The 25,657-nt window shown below is 44.7% G+C and overlaps 1 protein-coding gene across 2 annotated transcripts; it reads right to left on the reverse strand.

The window, feature by feature from the left end:
• MAML1 (mastermind like transcriptional coactivator 1) lies at nucleotides 1–24,993 on the reverse strand. 2 transcript variants are annotated; one of them, XM_068162528.1, is made up of 5 exons: nucleotides 24,464–24,993; nucleotides 13,471–14,880; nucleotides 10,895–11,164; nucleotides 6,685–6,799; nucleotides 1–4,603 (listed from the first exon to the last, which is right to left on the reverse strand). In XM_068162528.1, the coding sequence occupies exons 1-5, from the start codon at nucleotides 24,830–24,832 to the stop codon at nucleotides 3,612–3,614; spliced, it is 3,156 nt and encodes a 1,051-aa protein (XP_068018629.1). In that variant the 5' UTR covers nucleotides 24,833–24,993; the 3' UTR covers nucleotides 1–3,611. The 2 variants fall into 2 exon arrangements, with proteins under 2 accessions (XP_068018629.1, XP_068018619.1); XM_068162518.1 differs by having other exon boundaries at nucleotides 13,471–14,883.
• Between the last annotated feature and the right edge of the window lie 664 nt (nucleotides 24,994–25,657).

The raw sequence follows: 25,657 nt of genomic DNA on the forward strand, positions 1-25,657 counted from the left end.
CGAGGATCAATGCTGAACTCTGCTCAGCTCACACAAAGGTATGAAGTCACACCGTGGATGTTTAATACACTAGCAAAATATTTATTTTATAATGATAAAACAGAAGTGAAGGATTTCTTTTTTGTGTTTTTTTTTGGTGTGCACCAGTAATTGTAGCAAAAGAACAAGGGGATTAATGGACTCTTTATACATTTCAATGACAAAACCAAAAAAAATTCATAAAGGTTAGCATCAAATTCAACTGTTCTCCATTTACAAGCATAAACCTTACCATAATACCCTCCCCCCCCCCACCTCCCCCAGCCCAAACACATATATAAAGAATTATAGTTTTTAAATCTATAAAAAGTAAAAAATATACAGTCAGAAGATCTAACTCTTATTCAAATCTTTAATATAAAACTGTAAACATTTATTTACACAAAGGAAATGTGTATCACAAGATTTCGAGCACCCTTTTCAATCCAATGGTGGTTTTTGGAAGGCAGTGGATGTTGCACAGTGACTCTCTCTCACCTTTCCCACCCAACCAACACCGCAGTTCATAAATAAAGCCATGGGCGGCTGGCTAGGTACAGTTCAGGGGAGATACATTTTATTGCTCTGAAGCTGCAGCAAATGGAAAGCCCAAGTGCATATATAGACTGCTACATGTTACAGGGCACAGAGGCAAAGCCCAGCCCTACCCATGCACCTATGTACACCTAAACCCTACTTGCGTTTCCATTGAACTGTCTCGGCTTTGCTACAGGGACGCCGCGTTTCCAACGGCCTGATTGCATTCTGTGGACAGGGACCAAAGCCAGAAGCAAGGGCTGTGTTTTCTATCAGGTTAAATGCTGTTTGGGTCCTGTTCACATGTGAGGAACAATGGGCATTGTAAGCCAGTTTGCCTAGAATCCTAGTTTGAGTTAAACAGTACCACGAAAAGGCCCTGTCACCAAACCTAGACACGTTCCTGAACAAACCCTCTGGTCAGGCAGGGCAATATCCACCTTAGCCTCCAGAAACAGTGGAAGAAAGAGAACATCTGCATTTTCCTGGACATTTAATTGGATTGCCTTTTTGGTAGTAGTAATGCAAGGAGCAGATGTCCTTTTCCTCCAATTAGGAAATCATAACTGGATGGATTGTATTTTGACTCACACTGAACCAAGTCTGTGTGCGGAATCTACTGGGAAACGTAGCAGATTTCACCACAGCCTAAACAGGGAAGAAAGAAAAGCTGAATCCTGCTACCCTGTTATTTCTCTCAAGTGTTTGTAAGGGGGAGAAAACAAGTAGTGACACTGAAGGATGTCACTTGAAATTATGAGGTCCCAAGCACCCCCAACAGGAAGGGAAGGCACACTGGTGCAAAGTTAACCCTTAAAAGTAAAAAATACAGCAAACACTCCTTCCCCTGCCATTGCTAGTTTATATCTATACTCTTCTAATGACACTTACCTTGGACCAGTTTTTGGTTTAACTTACTAGTAAACCAAACTCACTAAGCTCTTTTCTTACTTAGATTGCCAGTATAAGAAAAGTTAGCATCAGTTCTTTGCATCTCAACTACTCATCCTAGAAAAATACCAGAAGTGTCAACAACCAAAGTCACTAACACCTTTGTCTTCCCATCCAAAGACAATCTTTATGTTAGCTTTTTCAGAGCTCTACGAGGGATTAAGTCTGCTTCAGTGAAGTTTCTCCACTGTTCAATGGTGGGATCCACCCATCAACGCACATCTTTCACCAACAGTTCAACAAGACACAATATCCAATCTGTTCCACAGAGCATCATTCACCCACACCACCTGTGTGTGCAGGACAAGCCACGTTTCATGCATATTTGGAAAGGGTTAAAGTATTAGTGTTAAAAAGCAGTTTTTAAAAGTGCAAATTGTCTCATAAAGGAGCTGAAGATACAGTAAAATATTTTCCTTCTTTGAAATCAATGATATCCTTCACTTCCCTTCACCCACTGTGGAAAAAAAACAAAACCAAAGAGAAAACAAACCCAAAACCCTCTCTCACTCATCTCTGCAGCGCAGAAAGCTCCCGAAGAAGCCAGTCGGTGCTGAAGGAAATTGCTTTTCAATCACAATGCTGGGGTTTGATCAGAAGCTTTAAAGAGGTTTTCCAAACCAGGGGGATTGAAAAGGGAAGAGGTATTTGTGCATTTAAAACAAAAGCTTTCAACTTTATTTCCATCTCAAAAGAAAGGTTAAGGCAAGGTGGTTTGGTGGTGGATAGGGGATTTGCTTTTTTGGTAGAAAGTAAGGACTTTGGAACGCCTGACTCGTCCCATGGTGGTGGTTGTCCTTCCTGGGACTGACCCCAGCATACAGAGAAGAGGTCCCCCTGGGCTGAGCTGAAGAACCAGCATCAGCTTCAAGGGATATTAAAGACATAAATCCACCAGTCTCTATAGAAAGATTATCAAACTTGTAACCCAGTATTTAAAAAACCAACAAAACAAAGTATTTAAAGGGGGAGACTTCCACATTAGAGCAACCCTGATGCAAGCGCTCTCCCGGGCTGCCTGTGCTATTATTGCTGAAAAGGACTTCCCACATTTCAGTCAAATTATGGGGTGGTTTTTTTTTTTTGCCTCCTTATTTTGATCCTGAAGTGACAAAGTCTTGTGCTCATTGAGTCATTGCTGACTTTGGGGAAGGAACTGATCTCAGAAGTCGGTTGTACTTTTTACAGCAAAGAAAACCAGGTGAGCTGTCATGAAGCAAAGCCTTCATTTTAAATACATCTACCTTTGGAAATAAGTTATGAAGAAACAGGTGCAAAGTAAATGGCTTTACAATTCATGTTAAACCTACTATAGTTTAAAAAGTTCTCCCATAAGAAATTCCCCCTTTAAACACAGCAAGGTATAAGCCAAGAACTGTGCCTCTCTACAACAGAGTGCAAACTGCAGCTTAAAAGACTACAATCTATTAAGACGACTACCTAGACTAACTGGCCAGGTTTTAATACTTTCTTTCATCTATTACCAGCATCTAGAAAGATTTACTGTGAAATACCACTTGCTTACTGAGAGTACAGGCACATGCTTCAGCAATGGGGAAAAGAAAACAATCCCAACCCTTTTGCAAGCTTACTCAGGTGCACACAGCCTCTGCTCAAACACAAAGTCAGAAGGTTGATGGACTGTACTCTAACAGCACGTCAAGCTATGAACAAATAATGATTCCAAGTAATAGCTGCAGGAGACTAAGCCCTAACTGCAATTTGTGCAACTATTTGCTTTCTTTCTGCACTATCTCTGTGGAATTTGATTCTTAAATAATTTAAAAACAAAACCCACAAGTTTTCATTTTAGAACACTGCAAGTGAGATCTCTGAAAGGCTGGCTAGGACACACACAGGATTTTTTGACCTGCTCAGGTGTGTGACCCCTTAGAGATGCCAAGGTAAGGCGCACCCCTCCCGCAGACCCGCTTGGTGCGCCACTGCCACGCATCAACGCTCATTGAGAAGCAGCTCCAGTCCCTTTACCTAACCATTCTCCTCTAATGCCTGCAAGTCTCCTCAATGCCACAGGTTTTTTGGTCCAAGTGTTGCTTATATTTCACAAAATAATTAAAAAAAGTAGCCCCCCCCCCAGCCCTGTTTTAATGAGTTCCTAACAACTCATCCAAATCGTTCATCCACTCCTCTGAAGTCCTGTTTTTCAGCAGAGAGTCTATCAGGTCTGTGTCGCCAGTTAAGTTCTGAAGTCCGTTATTGCCTGACTGGCCACTGTAAGCAAAAGGCAGCTCTTGACTGGTTGTCCTCACAGGGTACCCTTGACTACAGTGCAGATTACCTCTGTTGGGCATTTGCTGATTTGGATTCTGGTTGAAAGCATTCAGGTCTGGAACAGTCTGGTTGATGCCAGGCAAGACTTGCTGTGAGGGTACCTGCTGTTGTGTGGGTGGGTTTGTCCGCTGCTGAGTGCCTAAAGACGATGACAACATCTGCCCAGAGACGGCAGCGTTCATAGAGGTCATGGGTCTGCTGGTGCTGAGGCTTACCTGAGGCATTCCTGGGGCAAACTGTTGGTTGGCCATCTTTAGATGAGTTTGCTGCATGTGGAAAGAGGAGCTGGCAGTAAATGGTCCTAAGCCACTGTTTGCTTGTGTCTGGTTGTTAATATTAGGGATACCTTGGTGTTGCCAAGATGGATTTTGAGCCCCCATGGCAGCTGGTACTCTTGCCATCTGTGGCTTAGATAAGGTCGGATTCAGTGCCCCTTTATTGTGCTGCTGAGAAATACTTGAGTTTGCTAAGGTGTTCTGCCCATAGCCAGCAGGAACAGCAGCACCCTGGCCCAAGCTGCCCTGTCTCTGCATCGGTGGCTGTCCGTTGGCACTCGGAGCTGCGTGCTGGGGAACCATCTGTGCGATGCCAGAGGGCAGGTTATACAGTCCCCCTCGCTGGATGTTTTGCATATTGGTGTATTGAGTCACTGCCCGATCCTGCTGGCTGGAGCCCGACTGGAGCGGAGGAACAGAACTGTGCCCAGGTCCCATCTGAATCATGTTCTGCGCCTGAGGAAACATCCGAGGGCTACTGGAGCTGGACTGTCCTAAGTTACTGACCCCAGGCATGGCTGAAGATGAGCCTATAACACAAAGAAATATTTTGTACATTAAATAACCTCAGTTCAACCAGAGCCACTATAAACCAGAAGAGAGCTGCAGCTGCCTTTGTACAAACCAACCTATGTGACCAACGCACAGCCAGCGCCGCTTTAATTAAAGGGTGCCAATTGCTGCTGCAGTTAGCACCTCCACTTTGATCTCAAGCACAGATATGCCTATGTCCTAAAAAATCTGAATACCACTTCTAAGAGTTCAGCATCATCAATTCAAAAAAAATTAAGACTTTAAAGGCAGAACTCTGATAGTTCCTTGTGAACAAAGGTATGCACACAGACTTTGAAGTGCATGCACAAGCTGCTGGGCTGTTAAAAGTGCCGCTTACTGCACGCACACATTGGCAGTTACTCCGTACAAGCACTGTATCTCTTGCTGTGCAACTGGAGGGTTCTACAACCAGTCCTGTGTTTTCCCAGTTCCAGGAAGTTTCTTCTAGCTTGTCTACCTTTCAGAAAAATTTTGGACAGGTATCTTTTGGATGTCCACACTGAAGCATTTGCTGTGTTTTAACACGCAATGCTGATCACCAGAGGAGATTCGTTTGCAAAAATGTCTTTCCCACAAAACAAGTTAGTTCCTTGTTTTTCTGAGTGAAAAGTTTCTTCCTGTAGAAGAGCTAGCTCCCTACTTCACCAACAACAAAACAATTAACAGATTAAAGATAAAGAAAAATAAAAGCACTGAAGTGTAATGTTCTCCCACCAAGGGGAAATCTACCTACACCGAGGCTTTCTCTGCATTCAAAAGCAAAAGCAAGCTGCAGAATTCTTTCCTATTTTAAGACCACTAAGGAATGTTGGCTCTCCATTATTATTAATTCAATTATAAAAATAAATTAAAACTGAATTCAAATCACACTGAGTTGTTTATCAACAAACCAGTGGGGGGGGAGGAAGGGGGTGGATGGGTGAAGAAAAAGAGTCTTACTGGAACACTACGCTGTTGCACACATACCAGGGTTTCAGGTGCATATAAACCCAGTGGCAATCATCATAACAAAGGAAAAGTAGTTTTAGTAACACTGATGTTTCAAAGCAAAACATGCTAACAGGTGCACTGCTGCACTTCTGCAGAAAAGTAGCAGGAGAAAGGTACACTTCAGTGCAACATTTGAAGGATGATATTGATCACTGGGGTTAACACACGGTCCTTTTATATTGGTAACAAAGTAACAAAGCCCTGTCATAGCTCTGCTAGACACCACGCGGTCATGAACGCTGTCAGAATGGGGTTATCACATTTCTGCTGGCATCTTTTCCCTTCAGGATTTATTTCTGTGGCAAAGCACAGAGTAAGGAAACAAACCCAAGGGAATAAGACACTTATTTGCACTCTAGATTTGTGAGAAAAAGATAACTGGCTTCTTGATGCTCTGTTAAGTAAGGATTTTTCAGGTAAGGAGATGAGGTTTTTACTGTTCTCTAGGTCTTCCACATTCATGAAGCTATTGCAGCTTAACAGTAACATCATCTTTTATTTATCAGCCTCAGTACACTGAAGACATACCACACTGCTTCTCCTACAACAAAACTCGTGTAGGGCACTAAGATTTAATGAAGAGATGTCAAATTGCATTCCCAACCAAAAGCAGCAGGGATAAGAATATTAAAGAATTTGAAACTCATCCTAGTAGATGAGGGCCTGCGATAGACACAAGCAGTAATGATGTTAGGCTTCAGAAAACAAGAACAAAACCGAACAAACAATCAAAACCCAACCAACCAACACAAGCTGCACCAAAAAGGAATCCTAATGTCTGGAAGTTAAGGAGAATCTACAACCTGTAAAGGAAAATGGCTTTGGGAACAATGAAGGTACTTAAGAACTTCATACATTTCCAAGGCTTAAGTTGTTCCAGATCTCTGTGAATTTGCAACTGAATCAGAGCACAGGTCTGAAAGTTTTAAGGCACTAAGGCAGGGGGATGTGGGAAGATGCTCTAGTAGATGAATTTAAAACATTCCAACCCAGGAAATTTGAAGAGACCTTGCTTTTCACTCCTGACCTTTTTCCTGCCATTATTTCAGCTGCTATGTTCCCTTACCTGTGAACTGCCCGACCTGCTGCTGGTATGGATTCTGTGCTTGATCCTGATACTGGGGAGGTGGGCGAGTCAGATGCCGCTGCAGCTGCTGCTCCTGCTGTTGCCGTTGTTTCTCCTAGGAAAGGTCCAATGCAAGGCAATTAGAAAAACAAGTCAGGTTTTTTCCAGGGGTGACTATCTTCGATCAACACAAGCTGCTTTTATGCAGCACTGGTCATTAAAGGGGCTTCTGCAGCCTCACAGTCACTTCAGACCTTTGCCTCTCACGGTTCACAATGGGTGAGTGGCAGTACCAGGAACTCAGGAGACCAGCAGGAATTACAGCAGTTACTGCAATGCATGCCTGAAGCGTTTGAAACATTGAAAATCTGAGATTTTTACTGAGGCTTTTCATCAGTAACAACGAAGAGCAATGTTTAGCAATACTCTGGACACAAACAGGTACAAAAAGAGCCAAAGCAAGCCTGTGTAAGAAAATTCACACATACTTTTTTTGCTCTTCACACCCAAATCCATTTATTTTAGACCTCTCTTTAGCAATTAAACTAGAAGCCATTAAACATCACCAATGCTACATGTTAAGTAAAAACTGAAGACATTTTCTAGTCCTCGTTTTCCAGAAATCTACCCCAAATGAATCCTTACATACCACAGCTCATGGAAAACTGCAGAACTAAATGAATCACAGCTTTGTAATCACTCTTCAAAACCGTTTTCTTAACAGTGCCCCAAGTTGAAACAAACCCTGCTAATGACCTGAAACGTGCCTCTTTAAAAGCACATTCAAGCCATCCTTGCCTTATGACAAAAGCCTTTGGAAAAACAGAACAAGCAAATTTTCAGCGTTAGGAAACTGTAAGAGAAAACAAAATCTAAAGCCTTGAGGGGAATGTCAAGGGCACTCACAGTACACTCGAGATCTTGACAGTGTCAGCAGCCAACAGGGTGATTTTCAACATGAAATGTATCAGGTGTAGTATTTCTGGCTCCTCTTCCACAGACATCTTCAACCAGACTGAAATGCTGACATAACTAAGTGCGTTGCAACACTACAACTACCTGCTCACCTGAAAAGTTACACAGAGCACAGAAGGGGACAGAAATTCCCTTCCAAGAGTACTGGGGCAGAGCCACAAGCAATAAGCCTTTAAGAGGAGCTTAGTGCAATGTAACAATAGGAAGACAGACATTAGCACCATCCTTTAGAATGTCTACAACTACAAAGCTGTTGAAACATGCAGAGGAATGAAGAGGGCAGGCTGCCTGACAGAAAGGACCTGCTGCTTGCAGAACCAGTCAAACCTGAAAGAGGCTGGCCACGGAAGCCAAGAGATGCCATAGCTCTGAGAGAAACCAAGAGCTGCAGAACTTGGCTATTAAAAAAAAAAAGAGGGCAGAACACCAAATGGAAGGACATAAGGCTAGGGGGAACGGAGCAAAACTAGAAATGGGTAGATCCAGATTGGATGTTAGGAAGAAGTTCTTCCCCATGAGGGTGGTGAGGCACTGGCACAGGTTGCCCAGGGGGGTGGTGGATGCACCATCCCTGGAGGTTTTTAAGGCCAGGCTGGATGTGGCTCTGAGCAACCTGATCTAGCATGAGGAGACCCTGCCCATGGCAGAGGGTGGAACTGGCTGATCCTTGAGGTCCCTTCCAACCCTGATAATTCTATGATCTTGAGTGGCAGGGAACGGTACTAAAGCTACCTGAAACTAATTCTCCTGCAAAAGAGAGATCAGCTGATTCATCAGTCTTTCTGTAAAACTGCATCCAGTATCATGTGTATCCAGAGAAAGAAATATCAAATTATAATGCTAACAGGATCTAGCTTGAGTGCCTAATTTGGGAGCAGAGCCCCAGTTACCACTGCCCAGAGATGCAAGCTGCAGAAGTTAGTTTGGAGTGCCCATAACGAGGACAGGAATAAAATCTTGTCATCATGTTGGTACTCACTGCAGTAACCTGTGCTGGCTGAAAAGCAGCAAGCAGGTGTGAAGAAAAGTAGCTTAAAAATAATTTCAGCCCTTTAAGATCTGATACTTAGCACCCTGTTAATACAGCACCCCACTGTTGAGCGAGCTCTGCCACTGGGAGGTCCATTATGTAGCTAAGGAAACCTACTGGGTGACAGCTCTAAGAGCTCTAGCAGAGTTCTATAGAATACAGAATTAACCAGGTTGGAAAAGACCTTTGTGATCATTGAGTCCAGCCTACCACCCAACACCATCTAATCAACTAAACCATGGCACCAAGTGCCTCATCCAGTCTCTTTTTAAACACTTCCAGTGATGGTGATTCCACCACCTCCCTGGGCAGCACATTGCAATGGCCAATCTCTCTTTCTCTGAAGAATTTCTTCCTAACAGCTTGAGACTATGTCCTCTTGTTCTGTCACAGGTTGTACGGGAGAAGAGACCAACCCCCACCTGCCTACAGCCCCTCTTCAAATAGTTGTAGAGAGCAAGAAGGTCTCCCCTGAGCCTCCTCTTCTCCAGGCTAAGCAACCCCAGCTCCCTCAGCCTCTCCTCATAGGGCTTGTGCTCCAAACCCCTCCATCCTTTGTTCTTCAGTCTTTGGCAGTCAACTTCCACAATAATCCCTTAGCCCAAACTGGTTTTACCCAAATACCAAGAATGTATCTTCACCAACATTCACACAATTTTCTTTAGAACACTGCCAACCATGTTCCCATGTTTTCTGTACAGTGAGTCAAGAGCTGAAAGGGCTTTTCTGTCACCTCAGTCTAGTCCTCACTTTAAATGTAAGTCTCCAAGTCACCAAAAAATGCCATTTGCTGGGACACAGCCACAGCTCCACAGTACTGTGGATTCTACTACACCCTTCCCACCAAAATGGGCTCTCAAATATATTCAAGTTCAGAGGAGTCTGTATCATTTCCTTCCTTCCTAAATCAAGCTTCTGGTGGACAGCTGCTGCAATACAAGTTAAGGTGTGTGTGTCCCCCGCCCTTCCCAACCATTACCTGATCTTTTCTCACCGCCTCTACTTTGCAAACTATTATTACAGTGAAAATCCCATCCACCAGGGTAGCAACTCCCAACTTTAAAGCTGAGAACACTGAGATTTATTGGCTTCAAACAGTGCTGAAAATTAAGGAAATTACACATTCCCAACTGTTATTAGTTGAAGGACTCCAGGGTATTTAAATTATTTCTATTTCTTTAACTTCTCAGGGACAGATGCATTTCATAGCTTTTTCCCATTAAACCACTGACTCTTGGGACTTTTTACCTCCATTATCCCCAAAGACAACAGTTTCTGTGGCTCTTCCCTCCCTCCACTACTTTCAAAGACAAAGCTTTTCAGCAGTACAGATGAGTGCACTTCTTCCAGATCTGAACACCAAGTTCTCCCCCTGGGTCTCAAACCTTCCTTGGAAATTCATCTTCCCCATCCTCTACACCATGTATTGGTAATTTCTGCATCAGCACAGTGCCAGTGCCTGGAACGTGCCTGCATGGACTTCCAACAATGTAGAAAAGCACTGATGATGGAATAAGGCCCTCTGGGCTGACGCCCAGCTGAAAGACTTGCAGAAGGTTTAAAGCTTAGAAAAGTTCACACAAGGAGCCTGTGTGCTAAAGCAGCTTTCTGCAGTCTGATGGACAGAACAATTAAATTCTTTTGGCTGGATCAGATGCAACTTGGAGGAAGATGTCTAATTATTTTCCCCAAATAAGTGAAAGCTGTTTCAAAATCTGAAACATGAACTGCTGTGGACCTCACCAGGAAGAAGGGCAGGAGGCACAATGAGCTCAGAGTGTCCCTTGCTTATTGCTTCCATCTTGAAAGCTCTACAGGACACACCAACAGCATCCCAACCTTAGTTTTCAGTTTTGCTGTGATTCCATTGGCTTTCTTCTTTCACAAGGAATAACACCATCACTGGTACAATACATTCTCTCCATGCAGGCAGTGACATCTATTTTCACACTACTCAATTCTACCTGTATTTTATTCTTTTCTTTCACCCCAGTGCCTTGTAACAACAGAAAAAAATACATCTCAGCAATCAAGTGCTGCATGTTTGGATTGCTTTCACAGAAGCAGAGAGCAGCAATTACACCAAAGCTCCTCACAGTTTACATCCCTATTTTGTTCCACCAACTCTCAAATGCTGCTTCACCCAGAAGGTGAAAAACAGATCAGGCAGAAAAGAAAGTGACACTGCTGGCCCCTCCCTCTCACCTGCTCAGCCAGAAGATGTTGTTGTCTCTGCTCCATCAGGAATTGCTGCTTCTGTTGCTCCATGAGCAAGTGCTTTTGTTGTTGCTCCCTCTGCTTCTGCTGGTCCATCAGCATTTGGTGTTGCTTCATCACTGCTGCTTGCTGCTGATTGCTGAGATAAGGTGAGTTGCTGTGGTTACCTGCCATGGTGACGTTGGGAGCCTGGGCACCCACGCCAGGGCCCGGGACAGAAACAGGAACACGAGGAACACTAGGAGAAGGGTTTTGATCCTGCAGAACACACACACAAAGTGGCATGGGTTACAGAAGGAGGCTAGCCCCCCAGAATGTACAAATCATGCAGTTACACAGATGAGGAAAGGCACCTTGATGGCCATTTACCATGACTTGTATTCATTTTATCATTTGCAGGATAAGGACAAAAGACTTTTGAACAAAGGGACAGAGGGAGGGGAATCATCACACAGCTCAGAAACCCAGGAATTGTCAGTGATTGCTTATTTGTACATTTACACTAGTTAAAACAGATCAGTGCCTCGTATTTTGCCAGCATGCAATAGCTCCTTCACTTGTGAAGCTTTAACAGAAAAGGCAAAGTGTGATACAGTTTCCAGTTCAGCTACTTAATGACAGCCAGAAACCCATTTATAAGGTGTCAGACACAGAAGTGACAGTTCAGAGCCAGGGTCAGAAGCCTCACAACGTTTAAAAATAGAGGCTTCAACTTCAGTCTCAAAGTACTTCCCTAAATCCAGCTCTGTGTGCTTCCTCCCAGCCAGAGGACTGGCACCAGCTACAAACAGCACTTCAAACACACCAGCTCCAGTTTGCTAGCAGCATTTCAAACACTGCATTTAACTTTTGTATTATACAAGCCCTGTATTTTAATCCTGCCTCTTCTGTCAACATTTTATCCAGTCACTGTTCATGTCTCCCCACCTAAAGTCACTTTTTTTTTTAGTATCAGAATGAACTACTTGCAGGTGAAATGGAAGAAGGCTACCGCTGACTGGGAGTCTTAAAAGCATTTTTCCATCCATCTACCTATCACCATATTCCACAGAGAGAAATACTACTACAGGTAACTCTGCTGTTATTAATTTTTCAGAAGTCTGGGGTTTTTTATTAAGTCTGAACTTGAGATAAGCAGAAATATGAAACAACTGCCATTCAAGGTGCAGTGCTGTCCTCTTTCTATCAGCAAATCCATTTGAAACTCAACATTTTTCACCACGTTTAAGCACAGTTCAGCCTCAGCTCTAATTACACAAACAAATACTGCCTTCAGATTTAGAATTCAGCTAATGGGCTGGTTCTCTCTGCAGCCTCCTAAGAAATGATGAGCCAAATATAGGTAATGCTGTGCTAAGTTGTTCTGTGTGCAGGCTTTTGAGAAATTCTCCCAAAGCATCCGTGAGTGCTGCTGTTAATTCGGTGCCAGCAGAGCAGTGCAGATGCAAGGTCACCCCCATGCTCTTCAGTGAGGGGAAGATGTGACACACAGAATCATCTCTGCCCTCCCCCTCCTCCTTCCATGAAAATGTGGTTAGGTTGGTACCCTGCTAGCTCTTAAAGAGACAAAGACAGGTAAGGGGGTTTGTGCCTTATGAAGCCCAAATTGAGCTCAGACTTTCATTGGTGTAGCAGTGTATCTTTATCACAGACTAATCAGATCTCTCTTGGAGTGTTGATGCAATGTATTACCAGAGTTGGATCTCCAAAGGCTTTTGCTAGAGGACCTTTAATCCTCATAATAAAGTCCTTTTTTGACAACCACCCCCCTATTATGTGTGCTGCAGGGACATTACAGAATCCAAATGTGTCTCCACCTCCCACATTCACTACACAGATTTTCACCTGGAGCATACCTGTAGTATCAGCTATATATAAGGCAAAGAAGCACCATCCAGAACTTTCCCTTTACAGGAAAACCTGAAGCATATTGCTTCAAGCAGGCAAATATCACTCATTCTTAAAGACATATTTGTCTCCTGTCCCATGCTGCCCCAATCCCCAGAGACTTAACCAATAATGAATTCCTAGATGTGAAAAGTCCCAAAGAACCCCCAAGAAATGGGGAATGCAGCTTCCACTTCCATCTCTCTTCAAAAAAGCAGCAACCAAGGGCTTGTCTTTTTATAGTAAGCCAACTCTGACACAAGTAGGGACTAAAAAGCAGGTAAAGAAATCAAAGCTCCTTTGAGAACACTGTTGAGCACCACATTTTTACATGACTTATTTTAGGCAAAAGTTTATAAAGCAACCATTTATCTTTGTAAGCAGCAAGCGTCTATGAAGCATGACATAAAGTGTATTAAGCTGGAAATCACACATTGCTACATGACTTAAACTGGGTATTAAAAACTGTCCCCAGTGGAAAACAGAGTTTTTGACTCAAGAATCACAGATTCAAGAATCAATATCCCAGCTTTCTGAAGAGTAGGTTTTTTTTCCTTAAAATCTTGAGGCAACTCTTTTGAAGCAATGCCCAGAAACCTGTGCTTTAACCTCACCTACCCCGTGGAAAACCTTCAACCTGCTGGCTAAGTGAAGGTACCAGAGCCCAGAGCACTCACCTGACTGTGTGGCAGTCGGTAGGCAATGTTTCCAGGCTTGGGTTTCAAGAGGATCATCCCGTTTTGGTCATCGTTCACGTGAGCCAGCGGCGGCTGCTGGCGCTGCTGGATGTAGGCCAGCATGGGAGACTTGTTCTGACCAGGTACTGCAACCCCCTGCTCACATTCTGCTTTGTAATGGGAAAGAGGTTTGGTGTTCCCATAGTCCAGCATAGACCCTTGACTGTTCACAGGGTTCTGGTTCAAGTTGTTTTGCTGATGACCCAAAATGTTCACGTGGTAATTGCCTCCAGCTCTCAGTGAGCTTTTGTTTCCCATATTAGGCATCATGAGCTTCTGGTTGTTGAAGTCTGGCTGGTAAACTGACGGGCTGGTGGGGTTTTCCATGGTACACGAGACCGCCAGTGGACTATGAGAAGGCCCAGACTGTTGCCAGGTAGACATCTGATTTGTTTGGTGGACTTGTGAAGCTTGCTGCTGGTTCTGCAACATCTGGTCTCTCTTCTGCTTGGCAGCAATCTGCTGAAGTTGATGAGCAGAAGACATTTCTTTGGCACTTCCTGCACCCTTCCCAGGTAACAACACCCCGGGAAGAGGCCTCTGGACGTTCTGAGAGTGGTTTGATGCCTGCATCATGGGCTGATTAGGATTTTCAGTCATTGACTGACTGGAAGGCTGAAACATAGCCTGAGAACTACCAACCGCTGGAGAAGCAGCACTTACAGGTACTGAAGCAGCACCAAGAAAAGCTGAACCTGATGAAGTGGATCTCACCTGAGGAGAGCCCAACTGCTCCTGTTCAAAGGGTGCTGGGGAAAACTCAGTCTTTATGTTAATATCTTGTGGCAATGGAGTCTGTGCAGCTGAATTTGAAGAATCTGCATCTTTTTTCTCTTCAAAGTCTTCATTAAAGAGATCCTTCATATCTTCATCAGGCACTGACCTATTAAGCTCCTCAATAAGTTCCTTCCATTCCTGCTCATTCAGATTAAGATCAGGCATCAGGTTATTCTGAGATATAGACCCCCCTGCTCCAGCAATCATACATGGAAGATCATCTACAGGCTCCTGCTTCAGCTCTTTGTTCAAACTCAAAGGAAATGAGTCATCAGCATCCCCACCTCCATTCATCTGTAGGCTGGAATCTGGAAGACATTTCTTGCTGATGCCATCCAGCCCCATGGGATGCTTCCCATTAAGCTGTAAGGTATCTCCATTGCCAGATTTCTTGTCAAGGTGATGGAGTGGAGACACAGGAGGCATTCCATTGGAAGAACCACTCACTCCACCCAGACCATCATCGCGCCGCAGTTTCTTGGACACAGAGAATACATCACCATAGCCATTCTGCTGCTCTCCATTCTGAGGGGAAGCAGCACTATCAAGCTTTCTTTTCACAGTCTCATGGAGCTGCTGAAAAAAAAGGAAGCTTTAAGTTAGTTTTATGTTTCAGAGACTAGAATTTTTGTTTCTTAGCACAGCATTGTCTACAGCTCTGAATAGAACACTTCAGGATCATCTTTGCTTTGATAAGATCTGCTTTACAAGTCATCACATGAGATGACTTCCTTACTATAATCTCTTAGGCTAAACTATATCAAACAGAGCCCTCTCCTTCAAACAAAACCAAGAGCTGCCATATATTTTGACAACCATGGAAAGCTGAGAAATGGCTGTGAGCTGGAATAGATTATGACTTTTTTTCCTATTCAAAATGAAAACATAAGACAGCTTTATAAAGCAGTCTCACATTTAAGTGTTTGGAGCAAAAGAGAACCATTTCTCTTGTGATTATAATTTTTGGAGGAGAACTATGTATATAAATGTTGTACACAATCAGACTCTTGGCACTAAAGCAGAAGCAGTTTGTTGCTAAAGCAACCACAGCTTCACACTTATGTAAAATGCAATTCAGATTTCAGTCAATTCTACCACAGCAGAGTAACTCTGCTCCTTTCCTCCTTTCTCCCAGAGTATCTGCCAGCTGCTGCTCTCTGCACTATGACCACCAGAGCCCCAAACAGCCCAACCGTTGGCTTTGCACAGCTATTGAACATTCTTTTTCTTGTAGTGCCACCTAGAAGCAACCAAAGGATACAGCAACAGTTTTATAACCAGAGTCTGAGTGTCTGTGTTCAGCTTCTCTTTCCCGGCAGCACTCTTTCAAATACAAAGTTCTTCCCATTGGCCTCAAACCCATCCATGAGCAGAATTCATGCACACAGCAAAAATGACTGTCAACTTTTCTTTCCCTCAGGTGTCATCAGTAAAAGTTGTGCTTTGCTTGTGCTGGAAAGCTACACTAAGCAGACAAACCTGTAGGGCAGAGACACTTCAAAAGGGAAGGAGGTTTCATTAGCTCCCCTGACCTGTACCAGATGTCTTTGTACGTCTCTGCAGGACACACAAGGAGAATGCCCACAAAAAACCCCAACAACATCCATCTGAAGCTCCCTGAAGAACAGTTCTCTCAGAGGACAGAAAAACCTCAACACAAGTATGCTTATTTTAATAGTCCTTGCAGACTCTGCAGCACAGTCCACTCACCTTGGGGAAAACTGTCTCATCCAAGAACAGACAGGGGAAACCTCAACATCTCAGCACTCAGGCAAAAGGTTTAACACAGAGCCAGCATAAATTATCAGAAGAATTTTACAGCACTTGCCTGGGCAACAGAGTTCTTTGATTTGAGGACAGGAGGACTGGTTCACAGCTAATTGCTGTGAGTTTGTGAAAGCAGTCTACAGTTAGCTGATCTTCAGAAGAAAGACCACTTGCATAGGTAGCAGCAAAGCTTACTGCTAGCTGAGAGGTGGACTGCTGTTTCCCAGGAGAGTAGGGTTTTCCAAATGCTTCACAGAAACAACAGCAGAGTAGTTCAATCAGGAGACCACCAGCAGGACAAGGTGAGATACATATTGGAGAGGAGGCTGCAACTGGAATTCACTGAATTTGCACATTGGGTCTACAGCTCAGAGTAGCACTTCTGGAGTGAATCTTTCAAATACCAACTTGAAAGCATAATGGAAGTTGACTTTTTACAAAAAGTCAAAGCAGAAGAAAAGAAGGAAGCCTCAACTCCAGGGCAACCTTAGCCTTTCAGCAAGTTCCCCATTGTTTACTTACAACTCCAACTGGGAAAACTGAAGCTCAAGGTGGATGAGTAACTCGCCTAAGGTCATGGGATGAGTCAATCACTCAAAGGTTTAGGAATGGATCCTCCTTAATACTAAATCATTAGTGAAAAACACACTCCCTGAAAACAAACACACTAGTAGCAGCTTAGTCTCAGATGCTGAATGTATTCTTCCCCTAGTTGAAGCAAATGTCTATATTAAACCAGAATATATGCCCACTGGGGTCACTGCTGTCATTGTCATTCAAAGAGACAGCTGAAGGTAACTAAGATTTTGGCAGCACTGCAGCTGTATCTGCACACAGCTCTTCAAAGGCTGCAAACTCACCTGGGTTCCAGAATCTGTCCTAAGGTCTTTGCTACTGCACTACATCATTTGTAACAGTCTGCAGCTAACCAGTCCAGGATTAAATCAGCCACACTTAGAAACTACATTTACTGTAGCCTAGAAAAAGATACAGACCCCCTAACATCCATCCCAGGCTCTGTCAAAAACATGGAGGAGCTTTCATATCTATATGGGGTTTTAATAGTCATAACACTCAGATAGCTCATTCTTGGTGACATCTTTACTTGCTCTAGACAAAGTCATCCTTTCACCTAAAATTATATTCCTTTGTCAAGAAGGAAGATTAAAGAGGGGGAAAAAAAAAAGAAAGAAAAACCCCACAACAACTTTAATTCACTATGTAAAAGTTGAGGGTGTCTACTTCCAGCCTCATTTCACCTCAGGTAAAGCTAAGATTATTTAAAATATATTCTACCTGTATACAACAGCCAATAGACACATGGGAAGGAAGAAAATGGGCTCATCTTCTATCCCTGTTAGAAAAGACTGAGCCCAGTTCAGAGCCAGGGCACTTCAGATTTTGAGTTTTAGCAGCTTTTCACCAACTGCACTTGCAGCCTAGCTCACTTTTGATATTTCAGAGTTTAACATGTACTTGGATATTGGGCAGTAAGCCTACTCAGAGACTGATGCCACTGCAGGCAGCTATCTATAACACAGCCAGCTAACCAGCTTAAAACTAACCTAGTAACACTGCTCCACTTTCCGCCTCCTTTCCTCGCTCGCTAAAAGAGGGCTATAAAAATTCGTGGGAGTCAAAAGTTATGGGTTCCTTCTGCTCTCCCACCAGAAATATATCCTGATACCTTCTTTTTACTACTCTGAGTAACAGAATCTGAAATTCTCCCACCGTTCAGATGAACACTCTGCAAATAAGGTAACTTTCTCTTGTGAAATTCCTTTCTTATATGCATTTCTTACGGGCTACCTCAGCTCTTGATTTCCTAACAGAAAGAGTATTAAATCCAGTTCTTCCCCAATTTGTGCCTACCCAAATAACCTGGTGGGGAGGTGGGGGAAATAACAAGGAGTATGTGAGATGAAAGTCAGGCTGCAAGCTATCTGCATATCGTGCTACTCCAACAGAGTTCTTGAGGCAAGAAAAACCTGTTCTCTTCTGCCAAAACTCAAAAACTAGGAACAAAACACAAAATCCCCCACTGACAAAGTGAAGCACAGTTTGCTACTTGCTAAGAAAACCTCTTTAATTTCACTGTCAACTATTAGTCTGTAAGGCACAGTGGCCCTCTGGTATGCTGCCCGTGGTTTCCTCAGCAGAATCAATCAATTTTATTTATAACACAAGCCAATCCTTTCCATTGTCACAAGACTGGAGACAGAAGTGCATTCCCATTCTCTCAGCCTACTCAACTTCCAAACAAAAGATTAACCTCCAAGGTCCCTGATATGCAGGTTTGCCTAAAAGCTCGTTTCCAAAACATTTAAACCAATATAGGCACAGTGAAAAGAAAGGGAAACGAGCAGGGCTCAGTCCTTTGGCCCAAGACAGGACAGAAGCTTCTCAAAAAGCCACTGAAGGGCTGTAGGCTGCACCTCCTCCAGACAGTCCTGAACATGTAATAAACACTCTTAATTGGCAGGAGCACACATGCAAGTCAGGCAGTAATTGTCAGTTCCTCACCTGAGGAACACAAAGTGATAAAACTCAAGTGAGGGCATCCAACACAAGCAGCCTCTGATCACATCATTCACAGCACACACACACTGTGCTCAACCAGGAACACAGGACCACAATTCTGGAGATGGAAACATGCCCAGTCAAATGACATTGCTTCCACCAGAGAATGGACAGCACACAAATAAATCTGATAAGCTATGTTCAATCTCTGCCTTAAATCCACCCGTTGTACCATAACCACCCTTAGCCATACTGTGGTCTTACTGCAGGGGCAAGCTGGAAGACTTCATAAAAGCTGTCCAGAAATGACCACAGCAGCCAAACAAGAAGATGCTGGCAAAGCCTGAAAACTTCACCCACAACTTTCCTGTCAGCATGGGCAGAGTTCAACACTTCAGAGCCCAGTGCAGTGCTCCCTTACTGCCCTCGTGGGGAAAGGACATGATGGAACTGCTGATCCAAAGAGTGGCACAACATTCTGTTTGTGGGGGGTTTATTATTAGGGGGTTTTATTTTAGAAGAGAAAAAGATGACTCTAGAAATCAAAACATGAGTGTGAAACACTGAATACTTGAAACTAGGTTTAGATGGCAGTCTGAAACAATGACATTTCAATGCGTTCAGCCCACATCGTTCACTTGAAAGTCAGAAATCCTTCGCAATGCAGAAGCTTTGAACTGAGGACAGGCAACTCAACTACTTGTTAAAAACCCAGTCATCTGTTACACTCTGAGTCCTGTACCTGAAGTCAGGAAATACATCTAGAAATGTAAACCAAACTGTAGACCTGAAGTTTCTTTTTTCTTTTCCTAGGGGGAAAAAACCCAACCACCACAGAACCCCACCAAAACCTGAGCCAGCCAAACACCAAGCATGGCAGAGACAACACTTTGTAAAATTCTGGTTCGCACACTGCACCTTTTAGACTCCACATAATGTACTTGTTTAGCTTTTAAAGCATCTGCTACAGAGATCAAAATATTCTCACAGGATTCGACAGAGCTTTGATTCTTTTGGGGCTTATTTGGACAAAGTTTACCATTTTGGTTTCAGAGTTGAGTTATGTCTACAAAAATTTATCATGAAATGCCAGCAAGATAAATACAATGTTGGTCATTTTCAAAGCAGGAACACTTTATTACTCTAGACACACATAAAAATGTAGTTTTAATATGCCTCCTAGCTAGACACCAACATTCTCACCTAGGAGAGGAAGCCAAAATGGAATATGTCCAGCTTTCTGCCATGGAAGTGGCACTATTACAGCACAGTAAGTTCCCATGAACCAGAGCTTACAGTAGGTCCTCTTTAGACACAGATTCTCCTTTCCTGCCTGGCCAAGGAGAGGAGCCAAGATGATAACCTCTTAAGCTCAAACAACACAGCAAATATCATAGTGCATCAATTTTTGGACAGAAAACATTTTGACTACACAACACATTAAGAACTTCCCATGTATTGTGCACCTACTCACAGCTTCCAAAGCTGTAGTCCCCTTGCAAGGAAAGCATTTTATTACCCCATGTGTTCCTGAATTCCACTGTGTTGTCAGAATCAAACTGCTGGACTTATTTTGACTTTTACTTTAATTCCAAAAGACTTTTGTATTTGGGTGACTGCCTGCTGGAGTGAAGAAGGGCTGTGGATATGCATGTCTATAAATATCCCAAGCCTGCATTAGTCACAAGGGGCAGCTTCTGCTACAGGAATTGTTCTGCTGAATCAAAAAAAAAACCTGCTGTGCCTTCAGCTGCAGTGCCGGATCCTCCACCTCGCCTGAACCTAAACAGCAGCAGCAGAGCAGTCACTCCCAGATCCTTACCATTTAGGAAGCATCACTGCATATCTAACTAATCTACTGAGGGAAATGGTTCTAACAACAATACCTCACAGAGAATTAAAAGGAGACAAAGAAAAACCTGTCTGAGTTGTTAGGCAACAAGCTATCAGACTTGTCAGCAAAAACAAACACTGGTGGCAAGACTGCACTGCACGATAGTTGTGTATAAATAATGGGGAAATAATTTGCTATTTTGGTGGTAAAACTCAATTTCACAATTCAGCACCCCTATACCACAGCTTACACAGAAATTATGTCTTCTGAATTGCTAGTGTACCAGCCTGAGCTTCCTTAGTGGAATGCTGTTCAGGCTTGTCAGTACTATCCAAGCAAATCTGTTCCTTTTAGTTTATTACTTTAGGCCTGTTCAACCAAGAGATATTGCATTGCTCTCCTCATACTGAAATGTCTTCTTGAACGTTTCACTGGGTCTCCTTGCTTAAATTAGCACTCACCTATTATTAATGTAAAAACTCCTATCACTCCCCAGTAAATACTGGGCTGCTCTCAGCTTTAACACAAAGCATTCCCAAGGCAGGCCACTGACTAGATCTCCTCTGCCCATTCCTGAAATGCTGTTTGTGGTTTTGCAGCAGCCCTAGACAAAGCAAACCATCTGCACAACAACTGAGCTCAGGTGGGGAGAAAAACAGAAGCAGGGAGCAGGTCTCCTTTCAAGAGACCACATGACAAACAGGGAGTGGAGCTGAAAATCCGGATCTTGCCATTCTCCCCACTCACAGGTCAAGGAAACCCTTTCTGTTCAGCTCAGAGATAGGCTATGCTAGAGTTTATCAGAGAGAGACACAAGAAGCCAGTCTTTCTACTGCAGGGAATTTAAAAAGTGTCTTAGAATGAAATTTCTCAAATCAGAACCTGGCAAAGAGGAAAAAAATGTTCTAAGGGACAAGTTCTGTCTCTTCCCAACTTCCCTGTTCCTCAAAAATGTAAGATGAACACAATGGACAACACAATACCCAAATACTAAGTAAGCATCTTCTACTTTGAGCATAGTCTTGTAAATGCCATCTTAAACAGCAGAAAGGTGAAGTAAACTTCAACATCTGAACTTCCCATTAAATACTGGTCCCAACATTTTAAAAATTAAGAAGTTAACATGTCCTTCATCTTTTTTTTTTTGGCTCAAATGGTGCACAAATCACCCAAGGTATCTCTGTATCAATACTGCACTCGCGGTTTTCATGGCTCAAATTTTAGAGCTACTTGGTAAGATTGGCCATTGGAATGTGCTGCCCAGGGAGGTGGTGGAGTCACCATCACTGGAAGTGTTTAAGAAGAGCCTGGATGAGGCACTTAGATGGTGTTGGGTGATAGGTTGGACTCGATGACCTCAAAGGTCTTTCCCAACCTGGTTAATTCTATTCTAAACCAAAAGGTTAATCTGCCCTTTACTTCTGCTTGTAAGCAAGATCCATCCAGCTTCAGGATCTCCCAAACTAATGGAAGCAGAAATATCTGATTTGAGGCATGTGATAAAACATCCAAGATGTTAAGAAGGCAACAGCAGTGCTCTGATTCCCCAGGAGTATTCCAAATTTGCAGAAGATGCTCTGAAGTACAGCATCTGGGAGCGTGCACACTGTGCACTGGTCTCACTTGTGGCAGTGAGGCTTCAAGTCCTTCTGCTGTAAGCCCTCTGATGCAGGATCACAAACTCTTTACATTAATTGCATCCTCTTTCAAGGATCAAAATAAATGCTTTGCTAACTTTCAACACAAAGTACCAGTTTCCAAGAGCAGATTCATATGCAGCTTCATGGAAAACTCTGGATCACAACCGCAGTGCTAGCTGATACAATGCATGCTCCACTGATCCAGCAGCATTCTTTTGAAAGGAATGTGTCCAGGATATTTTAAAACAAGATAATTTTGGTGTTCATCCAAACTGTATTGAATGTTGCAAACCAAACCCACGTCCTTCCCATACAAAGCACAAGCTTGGTCTTGATAACAGCTGTATGATCGCTAGAGGTAAAATACCAACCTACAGGGGTGCCTTTTGCACCAAGGGAATGAAACTTGGAGGAGGTTTTTGTTGTTGTTGTTGTTTTTCACAACTTGGAATTACTAAGCAAACCAACTCTATACCCTAGTAACGAGGTGATGAATCAGGAGCCGCAATTAAGCTCACAGTCATGTATCCTAGGAAGGAAACAGCAGGCCAGCACGAGGAAGAGGCATTCATACACTAAAATCCTCTTCTGTTGTGTAAATTGGGCACTGGCAGAAGCTTCCTGTACAAGAAGGGCTTCCCCAGATGTGCAGCGTGTTTCAGAACCCCACTGCTGCTGAGAGCCCTCATTATTATGGATGCTAATTAGATCAAATCCACATCCCAAGCAATTTAAAAGAAACACCACCAACGAATTAGAGACATCTTTCATTTAGAAAATCAATATGAAGACATGTGGGGGCAGTTTAATCAACGGGATTTGACATGCTAAAGAGCTCCGTGGGTAACAAAAATACACATTATTAATGGATAGAGCCCTGTATGCAAAACGTCTTAGAGCCCAGACAGGAAATAAACAGAAATCCCACCAAGTCTTTAGATAGCCAAACACAAATTTGAGTCAGTTTTATTCTCACTCATGTTTAGGTTCAAAAATCAGACTGCTGAAGAGCTGCCCACAAAGTTTTAAGGAGTCGCTGTCAGGAATGCAAAAGTTTTCCTCTCTTCCTCCGGGGCCCTTCTTTACCAACCATCTGAAGTGCTCTGTGTCACAAGCATCTGAGTCTTCAGGAAATTCAGCACGGCCTAGATTCTCATACACGTATTAGCAAGAATAGAAACAATGTGGCTGAATAACATCTTCAGCTCACCTTGCAAATCCAAGCTGCCTGATGCCAGTCACATTAAAGCTGACATCGCTGCGCCCCACGTTTTTCTGTTTCCCATCACAGCCAGCCAAGCTTACTGTAAGCCTCATCATAATTCCAGTTTAAAAACTGTAACTAAGAGAGGTCAAGTCAGCAGAGGATCATGTCCTCTTACAGGTCTAACCTAATCAAACACACATACCACCTTAAAAATATTCTATATGTTAACCTGAAATTGTCTCAAGTGAAGGCAGTATCTCCTTTGAAACACACTCAACAGAACTGTATCGTCTGCATGCAGGTCACCATTTAGAAACACCTGGTTTTAAGACAGGCAAGCATTAGGACAGGCAGCCCTCAAAAGATTATCCCACTAACCTACATTACTGACACATTAGCACGCAGCAGTATACTTAAAGGGATCAGAATAAGTTAAGCAATTGCCATCTTGATATACAAACAGGGCTGTGTGAATGCATCCTGACAACCAGAAATGCTAGAGAAGCCAGAGAAACATTAAGATTTTGAGCTAAGCCAGTTTTTAATGGGTGGAGTGGGATTCCCATAACGTTCACACCCACTGGAGTGAGTGGCAAATAAGCAGCTGCCTTTCCACGGAAATTCTTTCCAAAGTGTCCCAGAATTAATAGGTGCATTATTTGCTTTTAAAACTCCCCCTCAGTAATAAGCATGTCCTTATCAAGTGACTCCCCTAAACCCAGGCAGCTTAAATTAAAGATATAAAGCAAGCAAACGCAAAATCTAAAGACACCACATATTAATGCTCCTCTGACAGTTTCTGCAAGGACGTTTTAGGCGAGTTTAAAACGTAACTCATATACAACGCTACTACAGATGACTGCAGCCTCTGCAAAAAGCCAGCGCTAATCCTCCTTCAAAAGGCAGCAGTTTTAGGTACCCTTCCAGCGCGCAACGGTGATGAGAGAAAGTAGCACAGTCCTTAGCAGCTGCTAAGTTGCAACAGAGCAAACGCCAGCACTCCGCAGAGCAACACCAACCTCAGCCCTCCCATCGCACCAATCGCAGGAGCTGGTTTTCCTTCTTCCATCCGGTACCAGCTCCGGAGGAGAGGTCACGGTACCAGCCAGGCACAACCACACCGACCGGCGGCTCCCTCCTCGGCCCCAACCACTCCAGCCCCCGACCGGGAACCGGCCACCCCCTTACCGCGATCAACGTGCTGTTGCGGCCGTGCTGCTCGCCGCTCGCCGCCTCGCCGTCCAAGCCATTGGCTCCGGTCCTGTCGGCGCTTCCCGCGACGGCTGCGGCCGGCGGAGGGGGTGCGGGCGGCGGCGGCGCCGGGGGCGGCTGCCGGTGCTTGCCGGCCCGCTTGGCCTTGGCCTGCAGGCAGCGCTGGTGCAGGGCGAAGGTTTGCTGGCGCTCCAGCTCCAGGCGCTCCGGGGACACGGCCTGGTAGCGGGACTCGCAGGCGCTGTGGTGGCGCCGGCAGAGCTCGATGCGCCGGCGGAGCCGCTCCATCACCGCGCTGTGCCGCGGCACCACGAACTCCGCCATGGGGCAGGGGGGCAGCACCATGGACCGGAGAACTGAGGGGGACGGCCGCCACCGTTCACCGGCACCTCGCACCGGTCCCCGCCATAGTGGGGGCTCCCCCCCTCGGGCCTTCCCCGGCCTCCACCGCTCCTCCCCCCTGCCGCGGGCCTTACCTAAGCTCCCCGCCGGGCTCGCCCCCTCTCCGGTTCCTCCCCCCCGGCCCGGCCCGGCGCCCGCTCTGCTACCCCCGCCCCACTTCCTCCTTCTCCCCCGAGGCCGGTGCCGTTTCGCTTACCCACTCTCCCTCAGCCCTGCCCGGCGGCCGCTGCCTACCCCCTGCAGGACCTGGTTGGAGCCCGCTCCGCTCCCCCCCGGCGCGGCGCGGCCCGGCGGCCGCCGCTCTCAGGCACGGGCCGGCCCGAACCCCTGACTCCCCATTGTTATCCGCGCCGCCGCCATCTTGAAATTGTTTTTCCCCTCAAGAGCCGAGTTGAGAATAAATAGGCGGAGCTTCCTGGGTGGTGGGCGACGTCACGTCGCGTAGCGCGTCACGAACCGTGAGGGACAGCCTTTCCAACCAATAGTAAGGGGAAGCGGCGTGGGCGGGCAGGGAGGCTATCTGCAGGCGGCTCCAGCGCATTTAAAAGGCACTGGCATGGAGGGGGCGGAGCGGAGGAGGTGGCAGAGCCTGTCAGGGGCGCCGGGGGCGGAGCCAAATGTGATTGACAGGTAAGGGTGGGAGGAGTAGCATGCACCAGGACAGTGGAGCAGAGCCCGCCCCTGTTCACCTGCGTGCAGGGGAGACTCAGTCACCAGCCCCCGGAACCTGGGCCCAGAGCCAACTCTTAAAGGTCAAAAGGCGAAGTT

The sequence above is a fragment of the Melanerpes formicivorus genome, unplaced genomic scaffold, assembly GCF_026170545.1.
Source record: "Melanerpes formicivorus ecotype bairdi unplaced genomic scaffold, bMelFor1.0.p_v2 SCAF_2, whole genome shotgun sequence".
Classification (NCBI taxonomy): Eukaryota; Metazoa; Chordata; class Aves; order Piciformes; family Picidae; genus Melanerpes; species Melanerpes formicivorus.